General features: G+C 41.2%; 2 protein-coding genes across 3 annotated transcripts in view; one reads left to right on the plus strand and one right to left on the minus strand.

Annotated features, from left to right (window-relative positions):
• Nucleotides 1-746: 746 nt before the first annotated feature.
• trmt12 (tRNA methyltransferase 12 homolog) lies at nt 747-5,555 on the minus strand. Its single transcript, XM_058075384.1, has 7 exons — nt 4,827-5,555; nt 4,535-4,685; nt 4,262-4,460; nt 4,041-4,191; nt 3,298-3,407; nt 2,698-2,855; nt 747-2,605 (listed from the first exon to the last, which is right to left on the minus strand). Exons 1-7 carry the CDS (start codon nt 4,877-4,879, stop codon nt 2,234-2,236), a joined length of 1,194 nt encoding a protein of 397 aa, XP_057931367.1. The 5' UTR covers nt 4,880-5,555; the 3' UTR covers nt 747-2,233.
• zdhhc9 (zinc finger DHHC-type palmitoyltransferase 9) overlaps nt 5,112-18,398 on the plus strand; it is a 28,155-nt gene continuing 14,868 nt past the window's right edge. The window contains exons 1-4 of one of the 2 annotated variants that reach the window (XM_058075382.1): nt 5,112-5,300; nt 5,378-5,474; nt 7,653-8,348; nt 18,042-18,202. In XM_058075382.1, coding sequence (XP_057931365.1) covers nt 8,185-8,348; nt 18,042-18,202 — 325 coding nt within the window. In that variant the 5' untranslated portion in view covers nt 5,112-5,300; nt 5,378-5,474; nt 7,653-8,184. Of the gene's footprint in view, nt 5,301-5,377; nt 5,475-7,652; nt 8,349-17,020; nt 17,172-18,041; nt 18,203-18,398 lie in introns of those variants that run through there. The other variant, XM_058075383.1, reaches the window with a different exon arrangement.

The raw sequence follows: 18,398 nt of genomic DNA on the forward strand, positions 1-18,398 counted from the left end.
TGGGTATTGATACTCATCTATGTCAGAGTAAAAATAATGAATTCCACTTGTAAATAGAGTTTGAAATGAAATTGACAGGCGGTATTATCCTGCCGGGACCACATAACCCCTTTGCTCACAGCTCTTTGTGGGCTCCCAGTGAAACAAAGTGCCAATTTTAAAATGCTGATTTTAAAAGTGATTTTTATGCCCACACTGTACCTGTCTGCGCTCCTGTGGCCCTACACCTATTAAAGAACATCAGTGAGAATGAACACATGTAGACATAAAATGCGATGTGACAAAATACAGGGCATTTTGCACAAGTTAGTCTAGTGACAATGTATCCCAGCAGATGTCCGCCAGTTCTTTTTGATACTGGCATGTATCATTAACGTTAACACTGTCAGTCCTTGAATGGCATTGAAACAAAGGTGGTCAAAATCAAAGACTAGATAGATGACACTGTCCATGTAACATGGAGCAGGAAGTCTGCCATGATGGGAAGTCAGACAGTTGGGTGGGGCTCGGCCCACAACAGTGTACAATGACTCAGGAACAGTATGAAAGAAACCTTTTCCTGCTGTACTTTTTCCTTCCTTACAATGTTGCCAACTCTTAACAAGCAAGGCTGTTTTAAGACTTTTCATCAAATAATCAGTTTTCATATGAATTCATCATGATTAATCACCATTTAATAAGCTGGGTCCTGCGTGGTCTAGCATGAAGACTATTGTAGGTCTTCAGAACCACAAAAGTAAAAGCCAGACATGATGATTGATTTTAGAAAATAAAGCCCCAGCGATGAGCAAGTCTCTATCAAGGAGGAGACTGTGGAAGTACAAATACCTGGATACAATCATTGACCGCCCTCAATCACATGGTCAAATGGTCTGGCAAGCGGATTGGACAGTCACAGGTGAGCTTGGAATCACTTTACACCAACAGCTGCAGACACCGAGGTCTAGCATTGTGCAGCACCGTCTTCATCCCTTCAACCACCTGTTCCTGTATTCACTATTGCAACAGAGACTGATGCTCCCAAAATGCAGAACCAAGAGATACAGGGACAGTTTCATCCCAGCAACAGTTTCTTTCTTTCTTAACAGCATGTCCCTTCGCCAATAATGGACTTATTGTAGGTGTTGTATCATCATATCAGTGACACAGCTATGATGCCTCTCTTGCACGGCACACTAATTTACCTACGGGTATTAATAAAGAAACCTGACCTGATTGCTACTGAGTGAAATATGCCAATTTTGACTGTATTTTATAATAGAAAGACAAATGACAGGAAACACTTCCATATTGGTAGCAACTTCACGGCTTCAAATGAAATAAAATGTAAACCTCGCTAAAAGATGCCACGCATGTCTTCCCCCAAGGCTAGTCTCTTTAATAGTAGCAGAACATTTGAGTCACACTTTGTTCACGTTATTATGAGCAATGAAGGGTTTGCGTTCAAAAACACTACGCAATGTAAGTTTAATTCACGTTTTGGGTGGAGCTGTATTTTCTGGGATTTCCGAGCATACTTAAATGCAGCAAATTGTGCAGTGACAGTTACATGAGCGATAAGAATATCCACTTGCTGTTTTTTGTTTATTTAGACCACACATACGTACTACATGCAAAGACGTTCTTGTGATTTTTGGAGTGTCAGTGAATGAACTTCATTCTAACCGAGTGACAATGAGGAAGTCTGACTACAGATGACTTTGTGATTTGGAGATGCATACGTGATGTTGAAATTGCATTGCTGTTGGTGTGTTCATGTCAGAATCCATTTATAAACGCGTGGCAGACTGTGCGGATGCTGTTGTGGCACCGCCTGGAATGTAATGTGAAGCTTGACATGATATACACATACGTTAATTATGTAATCAACGTAATTAATACAATAAATGAGTTATAAGTTATTTTTGACAGCCCTACTTAGACGTTTTGGCTCTCATCCGAGCAGACTTCATCAGTTCATGCTCAAACACTAAGTGGGACAAACACTAGTCAAGACTAGATAGGACAGCTATAGTCTGAGAGCCTGTGACAAATAAACAAGGCACAGCCACTTTGGTTTCAGGTGCGTCCATGACCATCATTACGTGAAGGTGGTACCCGTCAATTGGCATAGTTAATGGCTGAACATTGTGCTGAGGACGACTTCACAATGCCGTTTTTTTGGATTCTGCTTACCATCATGATGGCCCATGACTGAAGTGGAAGTCAAATAACCAGTCTTTCTATCTGGCGTCTAGAGTGAAGATGGTCTGCACGCCAAGTCCAGCACGACATGGTGAACATGGGGCGCATATGACTTCACATGCTCAATATGTTGGATGGTGGTTCTCCATTCTGTACAAGTCAGTTCTTTCAAAAGAGAGCCGATGCAGTTTGCAGCATCAGCAGCCCAGGCCTGCCACACCTCTCTGTCAGCACTCTTCCCATGTCCACCGTGGCCCGTGTCATCAGTTATTTGTCCGGCTGATGGCGATGTTACATTTTGATGAATGTGTAAAATACCACCAGTTGTTTTCTTCAGCAGGCGACAGGCGACCGGCCAGCCATCTTCAGAGCTGGGTATGAGACCAAGGTTGACCCTGTCAGCAACACTGCACATCTGCACCTGAGGGAAAAAACACTGATTAGCTTGAAAACACCCAGAGTTCCCATGTATAGGTGTATAGAAGCTGCAAGAAGATATAAAGCTCAGATTACTTGTCGATTGTCCCCTGGGTGAATTGTGCAGCGGTCATGTACCCCATTGATGACAAGGTTCTTACGTAGCGCTTCAAGGGCATGCGGGTTCCATTCACATGCGTGCACATGTGCTGCGCCTGCATGTACCAAATATGGAAGTGTGAAGTATCCTATACCTGGGATGACAACAAACAGTCATTTACAATTCACACAAACGGTAACAACATTGGGCTTTCGTGTAAAATTTCAGGGTGAACCTAAAATGAACTGTAACCTGTTACAGGTCAACTTAATGTGCCCTTCTCTATAATATACTATTTTAAAATTTTCACAGAAAAGCGCAAAGTATGCCTTTGTATGACTCTTCCAGTCTCTCTGTATCTTTGTTGCAACCTGCTGATGACACCCTAAGATCCTGTTTAAGCATCCATCAACCGCTAGGCATCCATCAACTGTCAAGATGAGACAGTATAAATACCGGTTCTAACTGAACCGGGACATTTGTTGCTTGATTCGTGGTTCACACGTCTTTGTGAATTTAAAATAAAGTTCACCTGTACAAGTTATAGTGCATTTTAGCGTCACCCTCAAATGTCATCATAATTGGATGTTTCTTACCTGCATATAAATCAACTACGGTTTCACCCTTGCAGTTGAATCCAGCAACCCGCAGCTTCTCTGTTATATTTCCAGCTGAAAACATGCACTTGGTGACATCAAACTCATACCTGCAAGAAGTAAAGATATGAAGAAAAGACACAATACAAGAGCTCTATCAAAAATTGCACCTTTAAAACTTTAAAACCTTTAAATCTTATGGGGTAAACAATATGTTTATTTCCATACAGTACAGGCTGTAATTAATTAGCCGGGGCTTTTATTTATCTAAACCTGTAATACACGAGTTACACACACCAAGCGTTGATTGGCTTAGCTGACATTTTAAACATTTATAAAGTTGGTGGATGCTGACCACCAACTATACTTTAAAAATAGCGACTGAATAATTGCATTGCATGGCGACTCCAAATTGTCCATAGGTATGTGAGTGTGAATGGTTGTTTGTCTATATGTGGCCAGTGATTGGCTGGTTAGGTTTAAAGACAACAGGGATAGGCTCCAGCACGCCCGCAACACTCGTGAGGATAAGCGGTAGAAAATTAATTAATGAATAATTGCATTGCATATAGCGCCAAAGTTTTTAAATCTGGCACTAATTAGAGACCCCATGGTTATTTACTTTTGAACACCACAAACCGAGTGACTACAGAAGATTTTGTGGCTAATTGAATAGAGATATTAATTGGAGCAATTACGGTATAAATGGGTTGATCCGCAATGTCAGTGTCAATGAAACTCACGTGATGCCATTGTCCACACGTTTAACCCAACTCTGCTCTCCCAAGAGCATTGTTACTTTAGGAGACCTGAACCCATTGCTGCATATTCGGCTCATACTTGCCAGGCGATTAGCCCCCAGGCCTTTGGCTACTGCATGCCAGAGCTGGTGGTCTAAAACAAACAGAAGAGAAACACTTTCTAATTAACTTGGTGCTCATTTAAAACAAAACTTGGAACTTACCCATTTTTTTCCATGAAGGGACAGTGAAACATTGGTCCCCAAGTAGGACTAAGTCTCCATGTCGCTGAAAGCTGCGAGGTAGATCACTCTTCAGCTCCTCTGTCCACGTTTCTCCACGACATTCTACCAGCTTCTGGAGGACTTTTTCTAACGTATCACCTCTCCTCTTGCCTTTCTCCTTCTTTTTCAGCAGAGAAGGCTATGGAAGATGTAAGGACGGGTTACGACAAAGCTGTAAAATGTAATTGATTGTGTTAAAAGCGCTCTCGTTACCTGACACCATACTAGTTCACAGCTACTGCCTGGAGATGCCACATCAAGCTGTGGTAAACATGATGGAAGAATTGGCACAAGGACAGTCCCACTTGGCTCTTTTACTAAACCGAAACCTCGGTCCAGGAATGTTCGGGACTGGAGTTGTTGTCTGGGTATTGGCAGACAGAAAATTACATTAACATTAGGACAGAATTAGTGTATACATACTTCACCTCCATGTTTTGTTTAGGCACGCTAACATGCTAATGACTGTAAACTTAGCTCCAAGACGTTCTCTTGTGTAGCTTACCTGAAATCCTGTGCATCGCGATGATGCACACGCAGGCAAGGCACCCCTTCCATTTCATTAAAATGAAATATATATACTGTTTATACACCAGTCAAGTATTCCTAACGCGAGTATTGAAACGTCTGTCATTACAGTACAGGTATCCGGAAACAAAGTCGCATATTAAGGTGTTTCTTGCCGGATAACAAAAAAGGACGGACCACTGTGCAACCGCAGTTTCCAATTTCTCAGTAAGAAAAGTTACTATTGGCTGCTCTAGAAGTTGCGACATGACGCATATTGTCTAATTTGCATTCAGTAAGTAAAATGTTGTAGGAAAAAGCATAATATCGTAGGAAGGGCAATTAATGTTTTATCTCGACTAGCGCCTCTCAAAGTTATCACGCTTTTTTAAATTAGTTAACATCACGCTATGTTTACTGTATGGCTCGCATCAACAAGACGTGGGACGGACCGCGTGTCACACTAAAATGTGTAAGTGCAATAACTTGGCTCTTTTATTTTAGGGGTCTTTTATGACTAATTTATATATTCTGTTTTAACCGTTTCAGAGACAAGCAGTTTTCGATAAATGCTGAAAGAATGAATTTAGTTGAAGCAGTTGCTGGGTGTTGCCGGTAGAGGACGCAATGCAACTGTGTTGAGAAGGTCTGTAGTACTGGAAGTTTCATTTTGCCAATAAAGACTTCTGCACAGCCCTGTGATTGGCTGGCGACCAGTCCAGGGTGGACCCCGCCTCTCGCCCGAAGACAGCTGGGATAGGCTCCAGCACCCCCGCGATCCTGGTGAGGAAAAAGCGGTAGAAAATGAATGAATGAATGACTTCTGCACATTTTCTTCCCCACACAAACTGAAACTGAAATATGAAATACTTACTCAGAATTATATACATTATATATATATGTGTTTTGGTGCATTGTGAAGGGACAAAATCTTTTGGGGCTGTAGCTTTGTTGTTGCTCTTTAATGCTGGATTGATTTTTGTGCTATTTGTTATAATGGTTAAGGCGGAGTAGTGTCATGGGCTCTTGGGATACACTTGTGTGCACTTTTTTGGCATTAATGTGTCTGCTAACATTAGCAAGACTGCATCCACAAATGCACAATAATGAGAATACTTTTTGCTGTCTGCAGCACACCACTATGCCGATAAAGCTCTCCCTTACTCGTTCGGCAAGAAGAAAGCTTTATTGGCTACATGACTGAGCTAAGCCAATATTGAACTTCCGTTGAATCAGTTTTAAAGACATTCAGCAGCTGTTCCAGTAAATAGTGCCAAATGTAGTTAAAAAACCCCCCAAAAAACTGCCTTAAATAGTCTTTACAGCCACACTGCCAGTGTCTCTGTGCTTACAATAAAACATTGCATACTGTGTATACTGTATATTAAACACACATTTTACTGGTGCTGATCCTGTCGTTGTGTGCCATATGATAGAATGCCTCATAATTTCAGCAATTCACCTGAAACATACGTTCATTCATTCATTCATTCATTTTCTACCGCTTATCCTCACGAGGGTCGCAGGGGGTGCTGGAGCCTATCCCAGTTGTCTTGGGGCGAGAGGCGGGTTACACCCTGGAATGGTGGCCAGCCAATGACAGGGCCTTGAAACATACGTAACAAACATAATTTGTTTGTAGGGTGATTGCTTTCATCTGCAGATGGACTAACCACATAATCATGGGCTATGTTACATTAGGCACAGTTGCATAATCTAATCATGACATCTATAATACCCCAGCTGTTTCCTTTATGCTGTCAATAATGTCATCTCGATGATACTGTACATTAACATGTATGCAAGAGCGAGATTCAATTGATTTAAATGGAGTGGTTAGCATGGAGGCCACACAGTCAGGAGATGGGGAAGACCTGGGTTTGATTCTCCATGTGGAGTTTGCATGTTCTCCCAGGGCTTTCTCCGGGTTCTCCAGTTTCCTCACACATTCCAAAAACATGCATGTGACTCCAAATTGTCCATAGGTATGAATGTGAGTGTGAATGGCTGTTTGTCTACATGTGCCCTGTCATTGGCTGGGATAGGTTCCAGCACACCTGTGACCCTAATGAGGATAAGCAGCATAGTAAATGAATGGCTGGATGAATGGAGGTTAACAGTAGGATTAGTTTAGGGGTTTGGGTTGAGAGGTAGTTTTGGGGTTACTGTTCTGATTAGGTTTGAGTTCAGGGTAAGTGTAGGGTTTTATAATATCTCATCTTTGATTCAAACAATCAAACAATACTAGCTACAGTAGCTGCATAAGAGGGTCGAAATATAAATATCTGTCAGTATAAGATATGCCTTTATTCGTCCCTCAGTGGGGAAATTTGCATTGCACAGCAGCAAGAGTACAGAGTCAGTTAAGCAGTACAAAATACACAATATAGAAAAATAAACAATATAAACAACACAAGTATTAACAAAATCATCAGTTTTACCCAGAGTTATATACAAATACAGTATGCAGATAATATGAACGAGATGAGATATATGACCAGTCTATACACTGAGATCTTGCTAGTGAGTTAATATGAGGAATTATAGAAATACTTCACATAGAACTTAATATATTGCATTTACAGCCTTAATATTGCATGTGGAGGTTGATCAGTGAATGGAGTCTGGAGTAACGATACTGAATATAAAAAACAAAGTATTGCACAGTAATATACACATCATATCAAATCAATACATCTTTATATTGTCAATCAAAGCTGAACATTACCACTTCTGCAAAATCTGTGCTGGTGTGCCTAATGTTGTGTCCCATCCTGTGTCCTTTGTTCCATGTTGCTGTCTTTACCTGTCCTGGCCCTTTAAGAGGAGATACTTCCATCTAGGCGTGTTTCCTGCTGCCATTGACTAACGTGGAACTGGCATCCTGCGGGGTGGAGAATCACACCAACCAGCTTTACATATTTCTCTTACAATCATTTCACGTCTTTATTGTTTTAATAGGAAGATTGATTGAACGTTGACAGGTGATTGGCCTCTGCTTTCATTCATAAGCTACTCGCTGCTTCTCATGCGTGGACTTGAATGTCAGCAGGGTCAAGGTTCGCTTCGACACGGCTGGATTATTGTTTTTTTTCCTTAATGTATATGTGAGGAAAACATCTGCCTTTGGATGCGACCCTTCCGACAGGGCGTGAAGGAGCCAGCGTGGGAGCGTCGTCGTGGGAATGAGCTGCCGCAGAAACGAACGACCGCAAAGTGGATCATGATGATGTGACTGCGCCTCTTTTTGGGAAAATGCAGAAATGTGTTACGCTGTTTAGTGCATAATCTGCGGGATTGAGAGCCGAAAAAACAAGACTAGCTGAAGTGCGTGATCATCAAGTCAAAGAACCGTCATGTCGGCGGTGATGATAACCAGGAAGGTGCGGAAATGGGAGAAGCTGCCGGGCAAGAACACTTTCTGCTGCGATGGACGGGTGATGATGGCCCGGCAGAAGGGAGTCTTTTACCTCACCCTCTTCCTCATCATTGGGACCTGTACCCTCTTCTTCGCCTTTGAGTGAGTATCCTCCTGCTCATCACTTACTATTGTTTGCATGATAAATGCTGCAACATTCCCAAAGCATCCACGGTATCCCATCAATGTTCATCTCCAGTCAAATGTGTCATTCATTTTAATCGGCAGATAGTATACATACGTTAACTGTCAAAAAGTCAAGTTAAAATGATTTTCTGCGTTGTCTATAAACCCGAAAAGCAATTCATGAGCTTCACTTCTACACCCTAAATCCATGATTAATTACCACTGATTGCTGTGTTTTGTCATGTTGAGCTCCCTGCTGTGTATTTGACTTATTGTCATGTGATTGTCAGTCTTATTTATGCTGTCCTGTCCACCAGCCTCTTACTATAGCTTTATGTTTGACCACACTCTATGAAGCGTTTCATATTTAATAGATTTTTATTCTCGTGTGAGACTGAAAGTCTGGGCATCAGTTTGGGTGTTTTCAGTCCGAGGCTCCCAGAAGACAGCAGATTGTTAGGTTCCAAAAATATGGCCAACAGGGGTGTGACATGGGAATGCCAGAATTCTGCCAAATTGAAGTACAAAGTGTGAATTGAATTCTTAGATTCCACAAATATGGCTGACTGGGTCAGGGGCCCAAACCTAAAGGAGGCGCAAGCTTGTGAATAGATACCACAAATATGGCCAACTGGTAGCCACAAGCCATTGTCGGGTTGTTTTGGAAAAGAAGAGCAAAATGTAAACCAGATTCTTAGATTCCATAAATATGGCCGACTGAGTCAGGTGCCATAGGGAACCCTAAACCCAGTCAGGTTGTTTTGGACTTAGGTCATTCTCCTGAAAAGGACACCAAAAGCGTGACTTGACCAACAAAAATGAAAGGGGACCTACTATGCTTTTTCCCACTTTTCTGACCTATAAATGTAGTTAGAATGTTGGATTCTCGTGTTAAATGAAGCCAAAATCAGATAAAGAGGTTTGTGCATTTGGAAGTGAGCCCTGAAAAATGTTTGAGATGTCTCTGAACGCTGATTCGGATTTCCTTACATGGGTGTTCCCGGTACTAGCTGTGCAAGCTATTATCTGTACAAGATGGGTGGGACCAATCACAGCCAAGTGGGCCTTGGGTGGAATAAATGAAAAGAGACCATTTTGGAAATCCAAGGAACTACAGATGGATAGATAGAAAGACTTTCTTTATTGTCATTGCACAATAACACAGTTGTGAAATTGCCAACGAAATGTCGTTGCCTGGCTCCCGTATAATAATAAATAATAAATACAGCTGGGATAGGTGCACATTCCTGAAGCTCTAGAAAGTTTTCTGTGCCGGTTATCTTGTGTAGCTGCTCTATAGGAGTCCAGAACTCGATGCAAAGGTCCAAATTTGAGCCTATAATCGGTCCCCTTTTAAAGCTATTTTCTAACCAATTTGCATATTAAAATGAAGTATCACTTGTTCTGTTTCAGTTTGAGGCAAAACCTTGTCACGTTTTGGTATATTTCATGGCAGCAGGGCGTTCTTTACTGAAATTTGAATTGGAACATTTACATTAAAGGGGACCTATTATGCTTTTTCTATTTTTCTGACCTAGTAAATGTTGTTAGAATGTTGTATTCTTGTGTAAAACGATGCCAAAGTTTCAGCTGATGAGGTTTGCGCATTTGGAAGTGAACCGTGAAATAAGTTTGGGATGGCTCTGAACGCTCCGTTTCAGCTTCCTGTGACGGAACAAGGTGCCGGACTTCCTTACCTCTGGCTCACACTGACTCCGTCATGGGTCGTATGCCATTTTTGTGTATAGCCGAGTCCACAACTCAATACAAAGGGCTGAAAAATTACCGCAATAGGTCCCCTTTAGATATGCTCAAATTTATGTACTTAAAAAATACTTCATTTGCGTTTTATATGAGAAAGTAAAGGGGTTTTAAGTCAAACTTTTGTCATTTTTTTAAGTCAAACTTTTGTCATTTTTTTAAGTCAAAAATTTGTCATTTTTACATGCGTGTCTCAAGTGCCTCAGCTTGCATTTGACTTAAATCCACATATACACAATTAAAACTGTCAGCCAAGAAAGAAATGCCTAGGAGCCATAAAGTAACATTAGCTCATTTGATCAGATACATTCCATAATGCGGTCTAACTAAAGTGATGCAGTAGATTGATACCATTTATCTTTGACCCGTTTCTCCTCTTATTCTTTCCTCTGCTTTATACATTTTGCATCTGATGGCTTTGACTTAGTTTTTCCATGTTATGTTGACACAAACAAACTGCACTTTTATCATCATATCTAACTATCACTCAACTAACCTTCTTGCTATTTCACTATAATTGTGATCGTTGTCTGAATTTTGATGGAAAAAACTGAGAAATAACTTGGAAATGTCTTCCTCGATTTAAATATTAGTTACATTGTGCGCGGACTATGCTGTTTGTAACTTTTGCCAAAGTAATGTACATGTATAGTACTTTACTTACTGTATACTGTTCTAGATGCTGCAGTAAATTGTGTTTCATGCACAATGACCTGTGAACTTGGGAAAGCACAGCAGTTGAAAGACAATTACCACTGTTTTGGGTTATTTCTTATCGTCCTTGACATACTTTTGCATGTCACAAAATGGTGATGCACAAGCGTGATGAATTTGACATGTGATCGTGTTTTAAACACAACAGACACTAAACATATTCAACACTGTTTCCCCTGTTAATGTAATATGTTTGCAATACATTTGATATGATTACAGCTTTAGATGACTGTAGTCTGTGAGTCAAGCCCCCTTCTGTGGCAGCCCTTTGAAAAGGTGAAGCAACCATTTGTCTTGGATACCACAATCTTTGCTAGTGTACAAACCTATACCCCGATTTGTACTTCAATTTTTTTTCAGAGCTGGCGGGGCCCTGCCCACCTCATTTTGATCTGCACTTTAATGGCCTCCTGCCTCGTCTAGACAGAAGGAGCTGTTGTATGCAGAGTAGAAGTCACTAGTCAGACAACGTGGCCATTCTGGCCTGGGCGGGGCTCTGCAAAGACTAATGGCTGGAGAGCCGTTGGCATGCTGTGTTCATATTACATCCCAGAATAATTATCTCTGATGGAGAGGTTGATATTACAGGCTTAACCAGGAGCACAGTGGCCCCTAGCTTCAAATTTTAGGAACGGGCGGCACACACTGTTAAGATGTTGTGATAGGTCAGTGTTTTAAAGCTGGACACGCTACATGTTAAACAACTAGCGTTTTGAAGACGCGACATAATTATTATAAAGGTGACGAGTTGTTAAGTGACATTTAAAAAAAATTAGCACATATCCATGAACATGACGGTCATCGTAGGTTTCCGATGTGACAAAAACAACCTCCAAACGAACCACGTTTGTTTGTTTTAGACGCAAAATTGTACTGTGGTAAAAACCCTCCAAAACAAAACAAAAAAAGAGTCACTTTTGGAATCTGTGGACCAGAAATTTGGCGGCTAACTATAGCTAGCAGGCTAGTTAGCTGCTGCCAGAGAGACACTGGAGCCAGGCAAAATGTGTAAACAAAGATGGTAGAATAGTGGAATTTCAATATGAGTGATCATACACGCTGACCTGCGTAGGCTGAGACTGTGACAAGCTGCCGTTAACAGGCTACATATTTCACAGACTATTTTTCATTATCATGGTAATAAGGGACATCTCTGGTCAACTCGATACAGAACAAGTACTTTTATGTGTGAATTGTGAGTGAAAAATTCACTCACAATATCTCATATTTTAGTTGCCAAATGCGACCATTTAGTATTAAGATTTTTTAAGATTAAGATATTTTAAAAAGTCATCAGTACAGAGCATGTAAAGATGTGCGAAAGAATTGGATACAGAATCTGGATTGAACAGAATGTAAATGTGACTGTTCAAGTTATTCTTCTCAGGGCCATCGAGGTTTCACATGCAAGTGAAGACCATCCCCGAGAGTGAAGACCATCCCCGAGCCCCACGGGGCCACGGACAGTAGAACAGAGCCGGCAGTGTCCTCCTGAAGTAGGCTGGCTTTGATCCTGAATTTGTTTTGTCAGCGGCTGCGGGCACCCTTTTTATTAAGGGGTCAATCTGTCTTTTAGCTGCTGTTAAATTGTGGAAACAGCAGGCCGAGGCCACACGAGTGGAATGGAGCTATTTGTACCAGATAAGCAAAGCGAGAAGGTGCAGCCAAGCTTGTTTGTTTGCCGAGTGCAATCGATTTCTTATGGGCTTAATCTGTTACTTTTAGACCCTCTTCATCCATTTCTTTAAAGGATTACGTTTACTGCATTCCACATAACTGAAAGAAAATTTTCAACTGCAGACTGGGAAGACTGGAAATAAGACGTTTGTACTGGGGCCAAATAAAAATCTCAATCTCTACCAGTTAAAATGGTTTTGTTTTGGCTGTTAGCATGACTGCAGCATGTTGGGAGCTTCAAATAAGGACATATGGAAATGGAAGTTTTCACCAAAATGTTGTCAAGTGTGTAAAAATCTACTGTAGGTTCATTTAGGATAAACACGGCTTTCGTTATAGATTCTTAACAGCAGGGCCGCGGCCTAAACTTGGGCCTCAAGCGCCACCTATAGGGCCGCATAAAAGTTTGAGTTTTGCACTAGTGGTCCGCGAGGGTCATGGGACTGCGTAGACACCAGTGGTAGGCTAGCCGCTATGCTACTGTATGCTATTCATAAGACGCTCGGTTACAGTGCAGCGTCCAACCAGATGGTGGCGGTAATGTCTTAGTTGGTTAACAAGCTCACAGAAGATCAGAAGAAGACATTCAACTACAACTAGCAATGGATAACCATTGGAGGTTGTTTATAAAAGAGGGAGGCTCCATGATCTTTTATTCATCTGCATAAAACATATATGAGCCGTGCGCTCCTCTATGAGTTCCCCGCCTCTCCTCGTCCACATTAGCAGCACGAGTGGACCAGGGGCACGCGTGTACCGTGACGCGATGACATCACCGCATGTTGCACACACTGATACAACACCGGCACCATAGAAAAACTGTACATATCATATTTACACTTACAAAATACAACAGTAATGGTTTGTGATTTGGTGAAATGAACAGTTTAACGTAAGTACAATTACAATTGTAAGTACAATTGTGACTTCAAGTACGGACGGCTTTGTAAATGGAGGAAGCGAGGCAGAGCCGAGTGTGGAATGTGGTCTGACGCTATCTAAAAACTAAATGTTGGTCTTTTTTTATTAATAAGCCTGACTTAAGCATTCACATTTTTTCTTGCTTGATTTGTTCCATGAATTACTAGCAAAAGGTTGAATAATCTTTGTGATAATCACATGTCATCATGTCATGTTATTCCTTAAAGTTTATTCCGGTTTTAGCTTGTTATCTTGTTAAACTGTGAGTGGATTTGATTTATTAGTGAAAACAAATGAATGAGATCAATTAAATCTATACAGCGTTAATATTTAATGGCCCCGGGCCACTTGGGCCTCGTCATCAAAAAGGTTAAGTACCCCTGCTTCTTCCTACTCCTTTTGGACATGTGGAACTGTGAACTGATTATGTGATGCATTCAATTGTAATCTGATGCATGTTCAAATGAAATTAAACCATTACCATTACCATATTGCAGGCTAACCTGAAAATGTACAAACACATGCAAAATATTGATGTACATTTTCAATGTTAACCCAAAAACATGCTAACCAGGGCGTATGCTAACCGAGGTTCCACTTGTTGTTAGATATATCGATATTTTTGTCACACTTAAAACTGCACTTTCTCTCATTCACCATTACCATTACCATAGAAAGCAACTGGCGGGCCGGATTCAACCGCTTAGTGGGTTGCATGTGGCCCCCGGGCCGTAGTTTGCCCACCCCTGTTATAGTATCATAAACATACCCCACTGTTGCTTATGCTAGGTTTCATTATTGCACGCCTTATTGTTCACTTGATCTGGCGCATGTTGATTGTCACACATGGAGCTTGGCTTAAGGATCAAGAAGGCGGGAGGACGAGGCTAGCGTGTCATATGTCCGTCCGCCCCGGGACATTGAGCCACCAATCTAGAGGAGCATATGTGACAAGGCTCATCCTTCCTGCCTTCGAAGCGTGCACGCTGCCAGGCGGAAGCTCTCGGTGTGTCCGGCTGTTCACTGAGGGTGTGTTGCAAGAGGAGCAGGACCATGGCAGTCTGCAGAGAGGCTGCGGCTCTTGTAACCAACACCAGAGCCTCCCTCTGCGCCCAGCCCCACCCTGTCTCCATGTCAGCCAATTGGAAAGCAGCGGCTGGACTCGGCTAATTTAGCAAAATCTTGATTTATGCCCCTTTGGAGTCCGTGCTCCATTTAAGGTACAGATATCTACTGGCTTTGTCACCGGCTTCCTTTTTATTTTTATTCAGTCATTTTGTATTTATTTTTTTCTTTAGAGAATGCCAAATAAATCTACTGTATGTGGCTCAAATGAAATCACCCAGTTCATCAATATTGTTCAATTTCCTCAGCGAAAATTCCATATTGCATGATGCAATAACTCTAATCCTGTATTTAATCCTAGAAAAACAGACCTATGATCTTAGTCTCCCATGTCTCATAGTTCTCATATGGTATTTAAATGTTGCATAACTGGCAAACAGATTTCAACTAGGGAGGGGGAACAGATTGTATCCGCCGCTTTTCATACTCTGGATTAGGATTTCCAAGAGTTTTGCAGGATATCTATCTAGATGAGCAGATAGTAGCCACGTATCTCAGTAGAGCTGGCAGTGGCCATTTTATTTGGCACTACACCTGAGTGCACTAAAAGCTATTTCTGCAATGTTCTCACTTCATTAGGCACACCTGAATTAAAAATTATACCTTTACATCCATAATAAAGTGAAGTTTTAATAGAAAATGTATTATGATTGTAGTTTTCACAGGTGTTTCTATTACACTGTCCCCCTGATGGAAGCAAACCTTGGTATGATGCATTTCCATACAGGCACAATAATAATGTGTTAAATCAACACTGAGCATTAGAGCATTATTCATTGTACAGATTCATTTGAGGTTTGAGGTGAACAATATAATGATTCATCCATGAACTTTTCTAAAGTTTAACCTTAATACTTGATGTAACGTTAAATTGTATCAACCACACAGTGCCAGAATTCCTCAGAAATAGTCTTCCATAAAGACGGCAAAGCCTGTATGCATTGTTGGAATAAAGCAAATATATCTGAGGTTTCGGCCTCTGCAAAGCTTCTCTCTCATAAGATATTTATCACGGTGCATTTGCAAAGGGACAGCAGAGCTTGCTCTTTTTGAAGTTTGAGATGATTTCAGGCTGTGCCCTATAAAAGAAACCTGGCAGTCAGAGTCTACAGATGTTTATATGACGACGTTGTTTCACAGGACTCCTGCTGTCGCTGTACCGGTACAGCCAGTTGCATTATTCATGACTACTGCAAGTACGTTTGCAACGGTGAAGTATTAAAGGGTAGTTCAACATTAAGCTATGAAGTATATAAGCCACTGGGGCATGACAGTGGTGCAATCAGTGTGTTAAATCAGGGTTCAGTTTGCATCCTTGTTTTGGAGGCTTCTGTGTTTTGTTGTGTTTGGAACCAGAACCCAGTAGGTCAAAGTCTGTGGTTGACACACCCAGACACACACACACACACACACACACACACACACACACACACACACACACACACACACACACACACACACACACACACACACACACACACAAACACGTGTCAGAGGGGGAGCATAGGTAAGAGGTAGTACGTCATTTATGTCTCTTATGGCTTGGATTTCATGACTGTGCAATATATAACCACCTGATTGCAACCTTTATGCACGATGTCATGACATATTTACAGTTGTACAATTCAAAATGTTCAAAAAAGAAGAAGCATCATTTATTTCATCCTTCCTCTTCTTCACCTCTCAGCAGTTACTGGTATTTTGTACACTTCCTGTGTTTAACATGTGCCAGGTTATCAAAGTAGTAAAATCAACTTATCAAGCTGAATAATATTCAAATGTGTATAGCGTATGCAGAAATATAAATAAAGGCGTAAAAGTGAACAGAAATATTGTGCATGAACTGCACACGTTACTTTCTAGCTTGTTTTGGCAACATTTATTTCAAAGACGGAGTGGCCTTGATCTTCAACACCTTCACCTTGCTCCTTTATGATAAAGGTCTTGTGATAACTTTATGATAACATGATGAAACATGATGACTTTCATGATGAAAGTTCAGTGTTTTGTTGTTTTAATATATGAGAATTGAACTTCCTTCAATGACAGGAATGCTAAAATGTGGCCTGTAAAGTACATAGAGGATAGTTTGACCCTGAAATTACCATTTGTATGATTTCCTACAGGAAAAATTGTTGTTCGACAAACAATAGAGATTGCCCTATATGTTTAAAAAAAAGGTGACTTTTCACAAGTAAATACAAAAGTACTAAGGATTTGTCATTATCTCTCATGGACTTTGAATAATGCTTTTCTTCCAAGAGATTCATACAAAGAGTCACCGTATGACAATCGGATCAATAAGCCTTGCTTATTATTAATACCCCCTTACATCTAGATTAGGGGAATCATTTAAGGTGTTTCTCCTCAATCTGTGACCAGTGACCTCACAGAGTCTGTGTCGCATCATCAGCCTGCTCCTCCTGAACAGGAAGCACTTACAGGAAGGAAGGAAGTGCAGGCTTGATGAGAATGGATGATAGAGTGTATGACTCAAATATGAGGATTACGCTTACAAATGGACTTGACGTAATTTCAACTCGTTCTATAGTGTGGGGACAAAGCAGCAGTGCTAGAAAACTGATCAGACCAGTTTTTCAGGTATGCGCGTGTGTACGTGTGCGAGCGCTCAGGCATTTGTTAATCAGCACACTGTGACATCACTGGTGGACTTTGATTTTTGGTTATGTTATGCTGACAGACAGATAATAATGCACAATTTTGACTGGCACTGTTAGAAAATTTAATCAGTTTTGTCTTTTTAGTTGTGGTTTTATGCAGTGCTCCATATTGATCAAAATTGTATATTTATATTTTATTTATATTTTAAGTTTATATGCTGATTCTAAACTGGAGAGACACTAAATGCACAAATGAATGTCTCTATTCCATCAGCACCAGAGTTTCCTATCACAGCCAGGCGTCTGGCTAAACAAACATAAACAAAGCCTCAAATATTTGTTGGCAAAAACCAGCTGAACTTATACAGGCTGTGGCACCGCAGCTTGAAAGCATAAATACTCTGTGCTTTTAGCTCCATGTGGGGTAGATGAGCCAGTTCTTGCCACAATACTGTACCGTCCATTGCAGCTATTACAGTAGATGCCCGCCTGGTCATGTTTCAGCCTTCACTCCCCCGCATCTTTGTGGATTTCTTTTTGTTGTTTTGATTGGGAATTTCATTTTTTGTAATGGTTACTTAAATATAAAGTGTTTTGATGGCGCTATCAGCAGGGGTGCATTCATAGGTGGATTTGGGCAGTAGTGGTGAGGTGATTTATGGGTGATTTATGCTAATATATCCCCAGTCCTCCAGAAGGCGAGGGCAGGGTGACATGATGTTGATTATTCAGTCATGACTTTATGCACTTATGGTTCACGACCTCATGCACAGAACATCAGTAGACAATATTCATGATGTTGTTGTATCAGGCCTTTTCTGGAAAGACTGTCTTCTTGTTTTCTCCCCAGATGTCCATACCTGGCTGTCCACCTATCTCCCGCCATCCCAGTCTTCGCTGTTGTGCTCTTCCTGTTTGTCATGGCCATGTTGCTGAGGACCAGCTTCAGTGACCCGGGGGTCCTACCTCGAGCACTCCCAGAAGAGGCCACCTTCATTGAGATGGAAATAGGTGAGTTGATATACTTATTTTCTACACCATTTTGCCAATGTCTCCCAGAAGAATGAAAGCCATATTTATTCATGTTCTGTGTGTCCCAATAATTTTGTCCCCTTCATGTAGGCCAGGGGTCGGCAACCTTTACTATGATAAGAGCCATTTTACCCCCTTGCCCACAAAAGAAAAATAGCCTGGAAGCACACATGCG

This window comes from Doryrhamphus excisus, chromosome 6, assembly GCF_030265055.1.
Source record: "Doryrhamphus excisus isolate RoL2022-K1 chromosome 6, RoL_Dexc_1.0, whole genome shotgun sequence".
NCBI classification, from domain to species: domain Eukaryota; kingdom Metazoa; phylum Chordata; class Actinopteri; order Syngnathiformes; family Syngnathidae; genus Doryrhamphus; species Doryrhamphus excisus.